Source organism: Alosa alosa, chromosome 15 (assembly GCF_017589495.1).
Source record: "Alosa alosa isolate M-15738 ecotype Scorff River chromosome 15, AALO_Geno_1.1, whole genome shotgun sequence".
Lineage (NCBI taxonomy): Eukaryota > Metazoa > Chordata > Actinopteri > Clupeiformes > Clupeidae > Alosa > Alosa alosa.
Window position 1 is genome coordinate 6,079,824 of NC_063203.1, and position 14,820 is coordinate 6,094,643.

A 14,820-nucleotide genomic window follows, 5' to 3' on the forward strand; every position below is an offset into this window, starting at 1 on the left:
TTAACAATTAAGCAAATTTACATTAAGAACACGTTTTACGTGATGAGCAGAATTAGAGACCAGCAAAGGCCTCCATGCACCCATAGGCTATGGTTTGGTTCGCCACCCACATATCGAATTTTCACTAGGCCTGTGTAAATTATATGCCATTTAAAGTAAGCCGATTTTGGGTATACTTTGGGTCACTTAGTACTCACACCTAGTAAATCACACCTTTCTACTCTATCTTTTTTGTGTGATCTTGTGCCATGCACGTCACAAAAACAGCCCTAAAAGGGGCTCGAATTGGTAGGCCTGCAAAACAGTAGTCTACAGTAGGCCTACTGTTGTTTCAATATGGTCATTGAGACCCTCATTAAAGTCATGTTTGATTCAAATAAATTGCTCCGTAGGCCTGTGGGTGTGTACTGTAGCAGGCTAATGTTTCATTCTTTGATAGGCTAGGGGCGGAATGGATATAGATGTGGTTGTGTTAGGGTTATGCATGGATGGATGTAGGCCTATTTCTCCTAACAAGCCACCAACACAAATTCTATCCATAATTTTTCCAAGGTGTTGTGTAAAATCAGCCAACATAGAGTTGTAGAAGGGAAACTTTTATTACGAACACTGGAATAATTAAATTTGCATGTTACATCTACAGCAACTAACGGCTTTACAAAAAGGAAATAATACAATAAGACATGTATTTACAGTAGTAAATATACCTTTTTCCATTTTTACACAAAATATTTACAAAGGCAAAAAGTACAGACTTGTTTTTCCTCTGCAACTGTGGCCAATGTGCTAGACAAAGGTTTAGCCTTGCATAATCAAATTAAACATGCCATGTATTTGACTGAAAAAAAAAAAAAAATGGAGAGTGGTGCTCTGAACCCTAAGCTATGTATATTTAAAAAGTGTCGGGTTCTTCTATTTTCACATTCAATCTGTACCTTTTTTGTCTTATAAAAGCACTCTTGGTAACAGTACCATATAGGCCATCTTTCTCACCTTACAAAGTATTTGGTGCAATTTAAACATTGATTACAAGGGCATACTTATAAAAACAAACAAAGAAAATAAAGAATAGAAACAAAGAATAAACAAGCAATAAAATAAAACAAACAAAAAAAATCACATGCATTTAACTCCTACTTAGACATAAATTTTGGCACAATTTAACTTCAGGCTTCTGCACATACAGACCAGTATTGGGGAAACAACTGGTAATGCTTTTTTGTCCTTCAAAGACAGCCCATGGATTTAATAACAAGCTACACTTGTTTTATGTGCCGTTTTCAAAAAATGAGGGCTCTTTGATAGATTTTCAAATAATCCCGATCAGATGGATATCAAGTAAACAACATACTGTATCCATATGTACTCTGATGAGCCTGGAGGAGCCATGGGGAACATCGGAAAACAGCACTTTGGATTCAATTATGTTTATTACTAAGACAGATGCTCTATCTCAGGAGTCAAAATTAGGATCTTGAGTTCCTCAGTCGTTTCAAGCAATATTTAAGATGCCACTAGTTGGGTTAAGAGACAATTAAGTGCAGTCTAAACCATGGTTTAAGTTACTGTACCATAAATCAAAGCGTATTGTTAAAACATTACCAGGACAGATGCACATGGCCTTCATGTGGTTCTCTTGCAGCAAATGGTTTGAAAATGGACATCATAATGACACCCCTTTCACATACCACATAGGCTACTTCAAAACAAATTGTATATAGAGGTAATAAAATTTGTAGTATAACACTTGGAAAAATGTTCTTGTGTTTGGTCCCTATTTTTCCCCAGACAGAACTATGAGGAGACCCTCGATTCTCAATGCAATCAATAAATCAAATGTTTAAAGGGAACATGTTTCAAATGATAGTGGTCAGAGATAGCTTATGAGTTCTTTAGTACTTTTTAGGTATTTTATTAACTTTGGTTTCATCTTTATAGAGGTTAGGCCAAGTTTGTCCTGATGCTTGTATTCCATAGTTTTAGTTTCCCTTTGATATGATGAAGACCATGTCTACATAATTTAAAACATATTAAGCTGGCCATGTCAAGATCCTCTAATAATCTGGATCATACTAACTTCTCTACTTGATTGCCTAGCAGTCTCCCTTTTTCATAGAAACTACATGGCAAAATTCCATGATTTTAAGCACGTATGCAGCATCACTGGATGTTAGTAATGGTGTCAACAAACAGGCAAACATTCAAAGCTCAAGAAAATAAAAAAATAATAATAATAAAAAAAATGGCAGAGATAATTTCACACCTATCCACTTACGTTCTGTAGGGAAGCAGTGGTTACTTGTTACAAGTCTTTCCTAGTTTATCCACTGAGACCAGTAATGTAAGCTCAAACTAAAATGATAATTTGCCATAGTGCAAGATAGTCTTTGGTGCAGTGTCACTATGTTTGCTGCCATGCATTCAGGATTTGCTTTCAGTCAAAGTTCTCAGTCAAAACCTCACATAAAGTCCTTAACTGGGATAAAATGTTTCCTACCTGTGGATTGACTGAAGTGAGGGAGAACAAACAATATCAATGTGCAGTCACAGAACTAGAGTTACAAACAATGAAGGAACGTTGTTTCTCACGTTGTTGCTAGACATTGAATACAACTTATAATTTTCTTATCACTGGGGCACAGAAGGGATATCCTTCACTTTGTGATGCTGTTAACTTCGAACAACTAATTGGCTTGATTGTTCCTGTAATTAGGTGGAGAGAAAAACTCAACGTTCTCATGCCTTACTTATTTTGGTGTTTTTTGCATATTACACTGATTTCCTGGTCATATCACCAGACTGTAAACAAATCAACTCATTCCTCACCCATAAAGTAAAGCCTTTCGCACTATTTACATTTTTTTGCATTGATCTATATAGTTTGTTAGTGTCTTGCTATGGGTGTCAGTGGATGAACAATGCATAAAAGGAAAAGAAACAAAATAGCATGACTCCATCCTTACTTGAGGAGTCCCTTTACAGGTTAAATACTTTTTCAGGCAGAGTAATGATGCTTGTAATATTTCTGTCGATCATAGAATACTGTACTGTTTTACAATGCAGCACTCGAGTTATATGGACAAGAAAAATGAAAAAGAAAAAGAACGAGTCTCTAGTAATTAGTACCTGTACTTCCCTTCGTCAGCAAAATTTTACTTCATTTTTTCCTGTTTTCAAACTACAAAAACCCTGATGAAGGCACACCATGAATAAAACAACAACCCCAGTATATGTGAAGAGTCTTGCGATTTTGTCCTCTGTATTTATTTACATATATAACTTTGTATGACTTTCATATGTACATCTGGGTAAGATTAGTATGCTGTCCCCAATCCTCGCCAGGTTTCAAGACTGTGGATATCAGAGTTTTCCTACACAGGACATTCTTGGATTTCATCTCTCATCAAAATGTACCATGACAAACAACAGGTAGAAAGTGATGGAAAGCCATGTTTGGTTCACCACTGCCCTTTCTGTAGGGAGATATGAGGTCTTCTTTCTCCAAAGCTCATGGAGAATCAGAGGGAAAAGGGGATTCCTTGATGAAATGGTCATTCGGTCAGCTGTAACCTCTGTGGTCCAACTGAATGTCACATTTCTCTTTTTGTATACAATGATTTGAGTGGTTGCCTGAATAAGGCAGCCTGTGAGAGATCTGCTCACTTTCTGCGACCGTAAGGTAAATTCAGAATATTCACAACATGAGGGGAACTTGAGCGGAGTTCCTTTGTTTCCAAAACTAAGGGTTGACTGTTCTCCATGGGAAAAACACAAAAGGCCACAATCTGTTGAACCAGGACACAAATGTGCAATTTGAGGCCCGCCAGCTCTGCCCTGATTGAGGTGCCCCACAAGCCCCTGTGGCTTTGCTTTGCTTTGTTTCACAGAGCTGTTGGTTCAAACAGGCCTCTACACTTTAGCAGAGTTTCATCTCCTGTGAGCAACTCTCCATATTCAGCTGGCCACTGTTGTGTGAATGCATCAACAACATCCAAGAACGAATGGCTGAGAGTCAAAATTTTGAAACAGAGCTTGGTAAAAAAAGGACAAGAGTTTAAAACGGAGAGATGCTTAAAAAACTGGAGCAGAGAGAGAGAAAAAGGAAGCACTTGGGGATGAGTGGAAGAGTGGGGTGGGCTGCGGGGCTGCCCGCTCCTCCCCTCTCTGCCCATCTCCAGGGCTGCTCTCTGACCATCAGACGATCTTCTTTATGCTGGGCCTCTTGAAGCTGCCCGCACTGCGCTGCTTCTGCACTTGGCTTGCCGAGCCGTGCCGTGTGCGGCCACTGTTAGCGTGGCCTGTGGTAGGCGACAGCTCCACGTTCTCCTTATCGATACCTGAGGACAAAGGGGGGACAGAAGTTAGAAAGTTACAGAGACTGCCAGAAAGTGAGAATAACCGTTACAGAGAATAACTGTACAGCTGATTTTAGTTTAGTGAGGAGGAATGTCAGGGTTGCATATTACTTATTACAGTGCATGCAAATGCACTGTATTGTTATTCCACAGGCTTCTTCTGACTTATTATTACAGTGCATGAAAATGCACTGTACTGTTCTTCCTAGGCTTCTTATTACAGTGCATGAAAATGCACTGTACTGTTCTTCCTAGGCAACTTCTTCTTATTATTCCGCTTACCACTTTTTCCGTACGCAATTTCTCTTGAACAGTTTAACTTAGAAACTTCATTCAAACTTTGTAACGTAGGTCTTCAAACAGATCGGGTTGGTATGACTTTTCAACTTTGAAACTTTTATACTTTTTAAACTATTAAAGAAAAACTTTTTAAAAATCCCCATAGACTTAACATTGCCGACAGACATCATAATACGGCCGTTTAGCAATTAGAATCCTATGGCAGGTGTTCAGGCCACCTGCAGCCTCAGGCTTTAAGCATACAATCTGGGTCAATTAAGACTACACATCCTATTCAACTGTTTCCTCTGCCCAAAACTGTTTCAAAATAAAAGTCCTCACTACAATAATCCACTGTTAAACAATGTAACCCATTAAAACTACTGAACTTTTTACATTCAACTTTTAAACGGTCTACTTTTAAACTATCATTAAACTATCTATCTATTAAACTAGCTTTCTATCAACAACTTTTAAACTATCTACATTCAACTTTTAAACTATATACATTCACTAGCTGTCTATCAACAACTTTTAACTTGACATCAACTGTCAACACTTTTCATCAACTATGACTCCTACTGTAGCTAGTTAGCATGGTTAGCAAAGTTAGCATGTTAGCATTGCTAGCATTTTAGCGAAACTGCTAAAAATGATTAGCTAGGTTAGCTAAGTCACATGGTTAGCATAGTTAGCATGCTAGTTAACATTTTTAGCAAAACTGCTAAAAATGATTAGCTAGGTTAACTAAGTAACATGGTTAGCATAGTTAGCATGCTAACATGCTAATTAACATTTTTAACAAAACTGCTAAAAATGATTAGCTAAGTTAACTAAGTAACATGGTTAGCATAGTTAGCATGCTAGCATGCTAATTAGCATTTTTAACAAAACTGCTAAAAAGGATTAGCTAAGTTAGCTAAGTAACATGGTTAGCATAGTTAGCATGCTAGTTAGCATAGTTAACATAACTACTAAAAATGATAAGCTTGGTTAACTAAGTCACATGGTTAACATAGTTAGCATGTTAGCATTGCTAGCATAGTTAGCATGTTTAGCAAAACTGCTAGAAAATGTTTAGCAAAACTGCTAGAAAATGTTAGTTAAGTTAACTAAGTAACATGGTTAGCATGTTAGCATTGCTAGCACTACTATAAAACATTAGCTAAGTAACATGGTTAGCAGAATTACAAATCTTAGCATAACTGCTAGCAAACATTAGAGCCATTCCAACTTTCAGTTATCGTCAAATATCTACCTATACACAGCCATTAAACTATTTGAACATCAACATTCATTAAACTGCTAGAAAACGTTAGCTAAGTAACATGGTTAGCAGGTTAGCACTGCTATAAAACATTAGCTAAGTACCATGGTTAGCATAGTTAAAAATCTTAGCATAACTGCTAGCAAACATTAGAGCCATTCCAACTTTCAGTTATCGTCAAATATCTACCTATACACAGCCATTAAAGGAGAATTCCGGTGTGATATTGACCTAAAGTGTATTGAAACATGATACCGAGTGTGAACGTATGTCTCATAGCCCATCTCGGCTTGTCCCCTGCACTCCAAAATCTGGCGCTAGTTAGTCGATGCTACCAACAGCTTTTTCAATAGTGGTGCTTCGGCACAGGTATGATAAGGGATCAGATTCCAAAAATAATTCAGTGGAAATGCATGGATTCCAGTTTCTTCCAGTAGCAGCAACTGGAATCCATGCATTTCCACAGAATTATTTTTTGGAATCTGATCCCTTTATCATACCTGTTCATTCTTACTGCTGCTTGACTTATCGTGACTAAATTCAAGATGGCTGCAAACACTAAACTTCGTGGAACATACTGTCTGTATAAATCGCCTTGTAAGTAAACTACCAGTGCTTTTTTTCAAAGTTCTCAATGTCTCGTTTTAAATGTCAGGGCCCTCGAAGTCTACCAATGAAGTGTGGAGATACATTGAGCCTCGTAAATGGGTGTAAAACAGTGATTTATTTGCATGGCTAGCCCGATGCCGAAGCACCACTATTGAAAAAGCTGTTGGTAGCATCGGCTAACTAGCGCCAGATTTTGGAGTGCAGGGGACAAGCCGAGATGGGCTATGAGACATACGTTCACACTCGGTATCATGTTTCAATACACTTTAGGTCAATATCACACCGGAATTCTCCTTTAAACTATTTGAATATCAACATTCATTCAACTTCCAGTCTGTCAACAACTTTTAAACTATTTACCTTCAACTTTTAAACTATCATTAAACTATCTATTAAACTAGCTGTCTATCAACAACTTTTAAACTATCTACTGTCTATCAACAACTTTTAAACTATCTACATTCAGCTTTTAAACAGTCTACTTTTAAACTATCAACTTTTATTAAGCTATGCAACCACCATGTCTATCCTAGCATCACCGTAGTAACCATCTCTGTATTATCTGTTTTAACTATACATGATATTTTACATCACAACTTTAGCATTTTCATGCACTGGTAATTCCTTGGAATTGCATTTCTAGTTATTATTATTATTCTTCCAGGCCCTAATTTGGCTTGAACCGCTTATCGTAGAAACTTGGTTCAAATTTCGTCACGTAGCTCTTGCTCTAAATTTTCGTTCTATGACTTTTCATATTTCTACGACTTTTACTTTTTGAGATATTAAAGAAACTAAACTTAAAGTTCTCCATAGACTTAACATTGCCTTTATGACATCATAATAGGCTATTAAGGAAATAGAATGCAATCAACTGCACCTGTGCTCTCTCACTGACTGCCTGCAGCAACTTGAATGGAACCTCTTCTCTGTGTGTCCCTCTCCATTCAACTGAATAGCTCACTTCTCATCCCAAGTTTCTTTCACTTCTTTTTCTTCACTTTCTCTCACTTTCTCTATCTATCTATCGATTTCTCCCAATTTCAATAACTTTTAACTATTCTTACTTTTTTTTACTATTTACACATTTTATAGCATGGTAACCACTATAATGACCCTAGCAACAGCCTAGCAACCACTTTTATAGCATAGCAACCACTATCATTATCCTAGCAACAGCCTAGCAACCACCTTAAATACCCTAGCAACAACCTAGCAACCACTTTTATAGCCTAGCAACCACCTTAAGTACCCTAGCAACAACCTAGCAACCACTTTTATAGCATAGCAACCACCATCATTATCCTAGCAACAACCTAGCAACCACCTTAAATACCCTAGCAACAACCTAGCAACCACTTCTATAGCATAGCAACAGCCTAGCAACCACCTTAAATACCCTAGCAACCAACTAGCAACCACTTTTATAGCATAGCAACCACTAAAATTACCCTAGCAACAGTGTAGCAACCACTTAAGTACCCTAGCAACAGCCTAGCAACCGCCTTAAATACCCTAGCAACAACCTAGCAACCACTTTTATAGCATAGCAACCACTACAATTACCCTAGCAACAACCTAGTTACCACTTTTATAGCATAGCAACCACTATAATTACCTTAGCAACAGCCTAGCAACCACTTAAGTACCCTAGCAACAACCTAGCAACCACTTTTACAGCATAGCAACCACTATAATTACCCTAGCAACCAACCCAGCAACAACTTTGCATGCACTGTATTTCCTTAAGGAAATGCTTTTCTAGTTAATATCGACTTCACAGGTGTCTATCTTCTCCATTCCACTGACAGAGGAACAGATGCAAAAGTGAAAATGGGATTCAACTTTGATTGTTTTCTGCTGTTACCGCATTTACCATTGCTCTGTATTAATGTCAAATCTGCATTAATAGCATTCAAATTGATCTGCTCTAATATACAATCTAGCTATACTTAATATACTGGCTATACTTAATGGCAACTAAGGTTGCAACTAATTGGGGCCAAGCAGCGAAGCTGCGAGGACCTCATTGTGTTTCTACGTTTTCCTATTATTATTATTATTATATGCAATGGGAGTCTATGGCAGCCCATAGAACCGTATGGTAAAAAGTTGGGAAATTTGGCACACTGATTGGGGACGGTCCCATGATTCATGTCACCAAGTTTCATGTCGGCAACTCGAACCCTCTAGCGCCACCAACAGGCCAAAGTTGGACGTGCGTTCATGCACGTAACTTTAGTAGCCTGGTAACTTTTAGTAACCTGTTGGTCCGATTTTCAAAAGTCAGGTATTGTTGGAATCCTTGGACCAAGCCGAGTTCAACGCACCCTATGACATCATTTTCCGCCATGATGGATTTTCCGCCATTTTGGATTTCATCAAAAACACTTAAAATGTATCAGGGGTCACATACTTTCTCTGATTCCCACCAAATTTGACACAGATCATCTTCAGACCAAGCCTCACAAAAGTGATCACTTTTTGTCTTCGAAAGTATTACTGTTCGCCCGTAAAAGCCAATCAAAATTTGCGACGAAGCCGCCAAACAGGAAGTGAGCTCATATCTCAGCAACCCTTGCATGTATCAAAACCAAACTTGGTACATTGACTGATGACCCCATCAGGAGGACCCTCAAGAAATTTGGTGACCTTTGACCTCTAGGGGGCGCTGTAATTCACAAACATGCCTTTTGGCCTGTAGCTGCTGCTGTGCTTAGAATTAAATTGTACTAGTGGTGTCTGGTAATACTGTGAAAGGTCCTTAGGTCAACTGAGGGCAACTTGTCACATCAATAGAATTTATTCGGCCGCCATATTTGATTTGATCAAAAAACACCAACAATTTCAAGACAGGTCACAAATTTCATCTGATCTTCACCAAAATTGGCACAGACCATCTTCAGACCATGCCTTGTCACTTCATTTATTTCTGTAACAATTAATAGAAGCTTTCGCCCGTCACATCCAATCGAAATTTGTGGCGAAGCCGCCAAACAGGAAGTGAGTTCATATCTCAGCAATCATTGCATGTATCAAAACCAAACTTGGTACATGGACTCATGACCCCATCAGGTGAATGGCGAAGACATTTTGTGACCTTTGACCTCTAGGGTCACTGCAATTAGCTTAGTAACTTTTGACGTGCTAGACGTGAAACTTGCTTTGACAGCTTATGGCCATACGTCTGATTGCAGCATTGAGCTAACAGCATTTCGTTGCCATGGTTACTTCGGCCCCTCTCCTTGGCCCCCTCATTGCTGCTTGCAGCTATATTTATTATTTTCATAGTCGATTAATCTGTTGATTATTTTATCAATTAAGTTGTTTAAGTTTATCAATTAAGTTGTTTAATCAATGAGATGATGGTGAAAATGGTGAAGAAAATGCTGATAAGTGTTCCCCTGAATCTAAGATTTTGTCTTCAAATGCCTTGTTTTTTCCAAACACCAAACATATTTAGTTTACTTACTGAGGAGTGAGTAAAGCAGAAAATATTAAAGTTTAAGAAGCTGCAATCTGCTAATTTTGAGGCATTTTCCTTAAAAAAAATTACCTAAATTGATTAACCGATAAATGTAATAGTTGCCAACTAATTGAAGTATCACTTCATTGTTGCAGCCCTAATGGTAACACATATGCATAAAGTTCTTATGCTAAGTTTGACTTGAAATTAAATTGCTTATGATGTATTGTTACACTGCAATTATGCCATTAAGATGACAAAAGTGTTTTTTTATGTGCTATTATTGATCATGGGGAGACCCATGCCCTCAACATACAAGGTGTCCCATCCACAATGATGTTATGCAGATAATCACAGCTTAATAAAACATTCAATGAAAGTGGCGTATTGAACACCAGGGGGCACCTAATGTAAGCTAGAGATTTTAGGGTGTTTATACAGTATTAAAATGACTGGCCAATTGCTCTGCTTTGATCTGCGGTTTAATTGACAGAGACAGCAATATTGGGGTTTACATCTGCTTTTTTTGACAGTGGTTGCTGAAACAAAAAGCACATGAAGTCACCTACTCCTAGATAAGGCGAGATATAAGAGATATATTTAACACTTTCTCTCGCACACTGCATAGATTCAACCCTGGTCCTTATCCACACAAAACTATGTTTGATTGCCATCTTAAGACTGCTGTACAGCCATTATCCAAACATCCTATGCCTCCAAAAAGCAGGGGAACTGTTTTGGACCCACTCTCAACTGTATTGCATCATTACAGCATTACATTTCATTTCTGCTTTCTCTCTATATATGCATACATGGTTGCATGTGTATATAGGATCACAGAGAGAGAGGGTTTCTGTTCGGTGTGCTTTTGGGTAAAGGCTCCTACTTCACACCTGTCACAGCGGGCTGAAGGTGAGAGTAGTACCTGGTAGGACGAGGTGTTGTGGGAAAACTGCCGACTTAGAGCTCGGCAGAGAAGCTTGGCCCAGAGAGACAAAGAGAAAGGGGAGAAGAGAGAATGGAAAAAGGAAAAAAACAAGAATGAATGACTACAGCAATGAAAAAAAAGAGAGAAAACAGATAGAAAATAAATGAAAGACATACCACAGTCATAGTAAACTTTCCCAGAGAAAGCAAAGCAAAATAAACTAACCTTAGAAAGCAAACTAATGCAACACCAAAAACAAAAAGATAAATATGATAATTTAAGATGGATGATTGTATCTGTGCCGTGGCTTATGACCTAAGAGGTGTTTATAGAAAGAAACTTAGTATAGTATTAAGATGTGTTTCAAATATGACATACAAGAAGACTAATGACACTTAATAAAGCATGTCCTCACTGTCCTGCTATACAGTGCTGTCCTGAACATATCCACTAGAGGGCAGTACGGAACAAGCTCAAGCAGAGCCATACAGTCTACAGCTCTGAGTAAAAGGACACAACAATTTAATAACACATTAGCAGCCCCAATGGAAGTGAAACATAGGCCTATAATGAATATATACAGTTCTTCTGCTTTCAGAATATTGCATTTTAAATAAATACTACTATATTTGGACAAATAGAGAAAACAAAAATTGTTAAAACAAAAATGCAACTAAAAACACATTTATATTTAGGTACTACCATCCTTTTAGTTTTTGATTTGTGGCAACAGATTTTTGCACCTCAGTCAACATGACATAGAAAACTTGGCCAGCACCTGTAAAGTCTAGTGCAAAAAGCAACGAAGGAAGGGAGCGGGTAGAATATTCCAGATAGACATCAGCCATGGATATGAAAGGGTTCAAACAGACACTTGGTTGGAGAAGGTCAGGGAAACATGCTATGACCAGCTGTTCCACAGACTAATACTACTAGCACTACAAAGGTGATGGTGAACAAGGAAAGGTGACCTTCACTATCGAAAAGTGATGATAGTGCCGGAAATTGATTCCATCATCTCTATGTTACACTCCAGGATGCCATGGAGGTGTGGGCTGTGTGTGTGTGTGTGTGTGTGTGTGTGTGTGTGTGTGTGTGTGTGTGGTAGGTTACATTTAAAATGTATTCCACTACAGATTACAGAATACATGCCCTAAAATGTACTTTGTAACATATTCTGAATACTTTGGATTACATCAGCATTGCATTAATTTGTATTAGCAGTGGATGCAATAGTTATGTGATTTGAAGTTTTAAGACCCATAGCTAATGTCAAAAATCCACAACCTGGTTTACAGTCAGTGAGGATGGATTGATATATCAGGCTATGAGCTATGAAACACTGTTTCATAGCACAGAGATGTTCTGCCTGCACATAGGCTAAAAGACTACCAAATCCCAAACAAGGTATACATAGATTTGTTTTGGATTAATTTTAACAGCACAAGGGGTTATATGCCTTTTTTGCAGAACACTGTCAAGAAACGAGAACCTATCACTGGCTTAAAACATGCTGGCTGGATATAGGCCATATTGGCCTATACAACCAAACTCATTTTACATTCTTCATTTCCTGAGAGGTTTTTAATTTAGGCTATTGATATAAACAGAGAGGGAAAGAGAAAGAAGCCATCCGAAAGATATATAGGCTACAGTGTGATTAGAAAATATTTGAATTTGAGTTTCAAAAGCCTTGGCCTACATGTTATAATGATTTAAATTAATGATTTAACTTAAATTGATCAGTGTATTCTGAATACCACCCATTTAATTTGCAATTGTATTTAAATACAGTTACTCATATTTTGTATTTTAAATACGTAATCCTGTTACATGTGTTCCATTACTTCCTGACGCTGTGTGTGTGTGTGTGTTTGGGAGAGCAGGAGAAGGGATACAAAGGCAGGACAAACCCCATGCAGGTGTGGAGCAGAGTGGGATACATGGATGACACAGGAACATTTCATACCAGGTTACAAGTGCAGAAGAACAGAAGAAACAGTAGCCACTATGCAACAGGTTTAGGTGACCACGCACCTGTGATTTCTGACCTGTGATCTTGATTGTGTGTGTTTGTGTGTGATTAGTTCTAAGTATGCATAGTAACTATGCTTATGACCCTTCTCCACATGCACCAGAGTTTGGCCTGATGTTGGCTGGCTTATTATGCGTGCATACATGAATTCTGTACATGTGAACTGAAAAAAAAAGTATGGTTGTCTGTGTGCATGTATAATGTGTGACTGTTTGTGTGTTTGTGTTTGTGTGTGTGTGTCTGGTGTGTATGTATGTACATGCAAAACGTATGAATGTACGTATGTATGGACGTATGTACCCATGTATGTATGTATGTATGTAGCGCCTGGCTGACCTGGTGAGTGCTGTGAGGTGGCCAGCGAGGTCATGGAGTTGGAGAGGTTCAGGTTGGCCGTGATGCTGAGCTGACTCTGTTGGGGTGGTGGGTAAGGAGACGTGGGCGTGCGCAGAGACTCTTCACTGGCCTCCTCCTCGATTCCCGGCAGGTAGGTGTCGATCAGAGCGTCCAGGAACTTCACCACCAGCTCGGCATAGTCGGGGATCTGGGTTTGCTGAGGGCAGAGGTTGGCGAGTAGCAAACGTTTGGGATCAGAGTGATTGACAAAGAGAGAGATGAAGATAAGGAAAAAAGAAATCAAAGGAAAAATAAAGAACGAATGAATCAAAGACAACAGGAGTCATTTAGTTCCCAAATCACAAACATCAGTCTGACCGGCAAGTATGTGCTAGCCCTTGTGCTGTGCAGAGCATCAGGAATTGGACTAAGACAAGAGCCCTCAGTGCAGATGAGCGGGAATAAGACTGAGATGTCTCTGATACACACACACACACACACACACACACACACACACACACACACACACACACACACACACAGCTGCAGAGAGAGCTGATGTTTGGGGAGGGGGGAGCAAGAGAAGCAGGGAGGGTATGGTGGCAACAAGATGGTGTCAGTTGATCCATTTCCAGCCAATCTGCAGATGTGGTTGGAGAACAGAGGGAGGGGAGGAATGGCAGGGGAGGAGGGGGGGACTGCTTACCCGGCACTTTTTTTCCTTTACAGTGCTTCCTGCAGGGAAAATGAAAAGCAAATAAGAGGAGCTATTAATCTTACCTTTGAGAAGGGACCAGCGAACCTCCAGAGCCCGTTGAAGCCGAAGCCTGCCAGCCAGAGGGGAGGAGAGAGGAGCGACAGAGCGCGCGCGAGAGAGAGAGGAGTGACAGTGACAGAGGAAGAGAAAGAAAGAGAGGGGGAGAGGAGCCACATTGAGAGAGAGACAATATTATAGCTTTATAGCTAATATTACTTATATACTGTAAATGTAGTTATTCTTTTTATATACTACTGAATTGATTATGTTTTATTCCTCTCTTTTTTCCCCAAATATATTGTATCTGTTTGTATTATTTTGTTAAAATATGTATGTTTTGACAACACTGTTTCACTGAGTAATGTCAATAAAGCTCCATTGAATTGAATTGAATGAAATTGAATTGAAAAGAGTGACAGTGAGAGAAAGAGGGGGGGTAGAGAGAGGCGCAATAGTGAGAGAGGGAGAGGGAGGGAGGGGGAGAGAGAGTGCAAGAGAGAGCTTGCGAGAGAATGAGAGAGAGAGCGAGAGGGGGGATAGAGAGAGGAGTAATAGTGAGAGAGAGGGAGAGGGAGGGGGAGTGAGGAGAGAGAGAGAGAAAGAGAGGGAGAGAGGAACAACAGCAAGAGAGAGAGGGGGGTGGCGGATCAAGGGAGGAAGGGACAATAATGTGAGCTGTGGTATAAAATGCACTCAAGGGCTAAACACAGCAGTCTGGGCTCACTAAACACAGCCAGTTCAGCTCTATTGACAAGAGTGATAAATGTCAAGGTGGAAACCAATGGGGC

At 39.1% G+C, this 14,820-nt stretch overlaps 1 protein-coding gene across 2 annotated transcripts in view; it reads right to left on the reverse strand.

The window, feature by feature from the left end:
• Nucleotides 1-580: 580 nt before the first annotated feature.
• Nucleotides 581-14,820, reverse strand: part of nf1a (neurofibromin 1a) — a 90,562-nt gene continuing 76,322 nt past the window's right edge. Inside the window, exons 55-58 of one of the 2 annotated variants that reach the window (XM_048263818.1) lie at nt 14,056-14,102; nt 13,276-13,492; nt 10,902-10,955; nt 581-4,337 (exon numbers count right to left, since the gene is read on the reverse strand). In XM_048263818.1, the coding sequence (XP_048119775.1) occupies nt 4,195-4,337; nt 10,902-10,955; nt 13,276-13,492; nt 14,056-14,102 (461 nt within the window). In that variant the 3' untranslated portion in view covers nt 581-4,194. The remainder of the gene's footprint in view (nt 4,338-10,901; nt 10,956-13,275; nt 13,493-14,055; nt 14,103-14,820) is intronic. The other variant, XM_048263819.1, reaches the window with a different exon arrangement.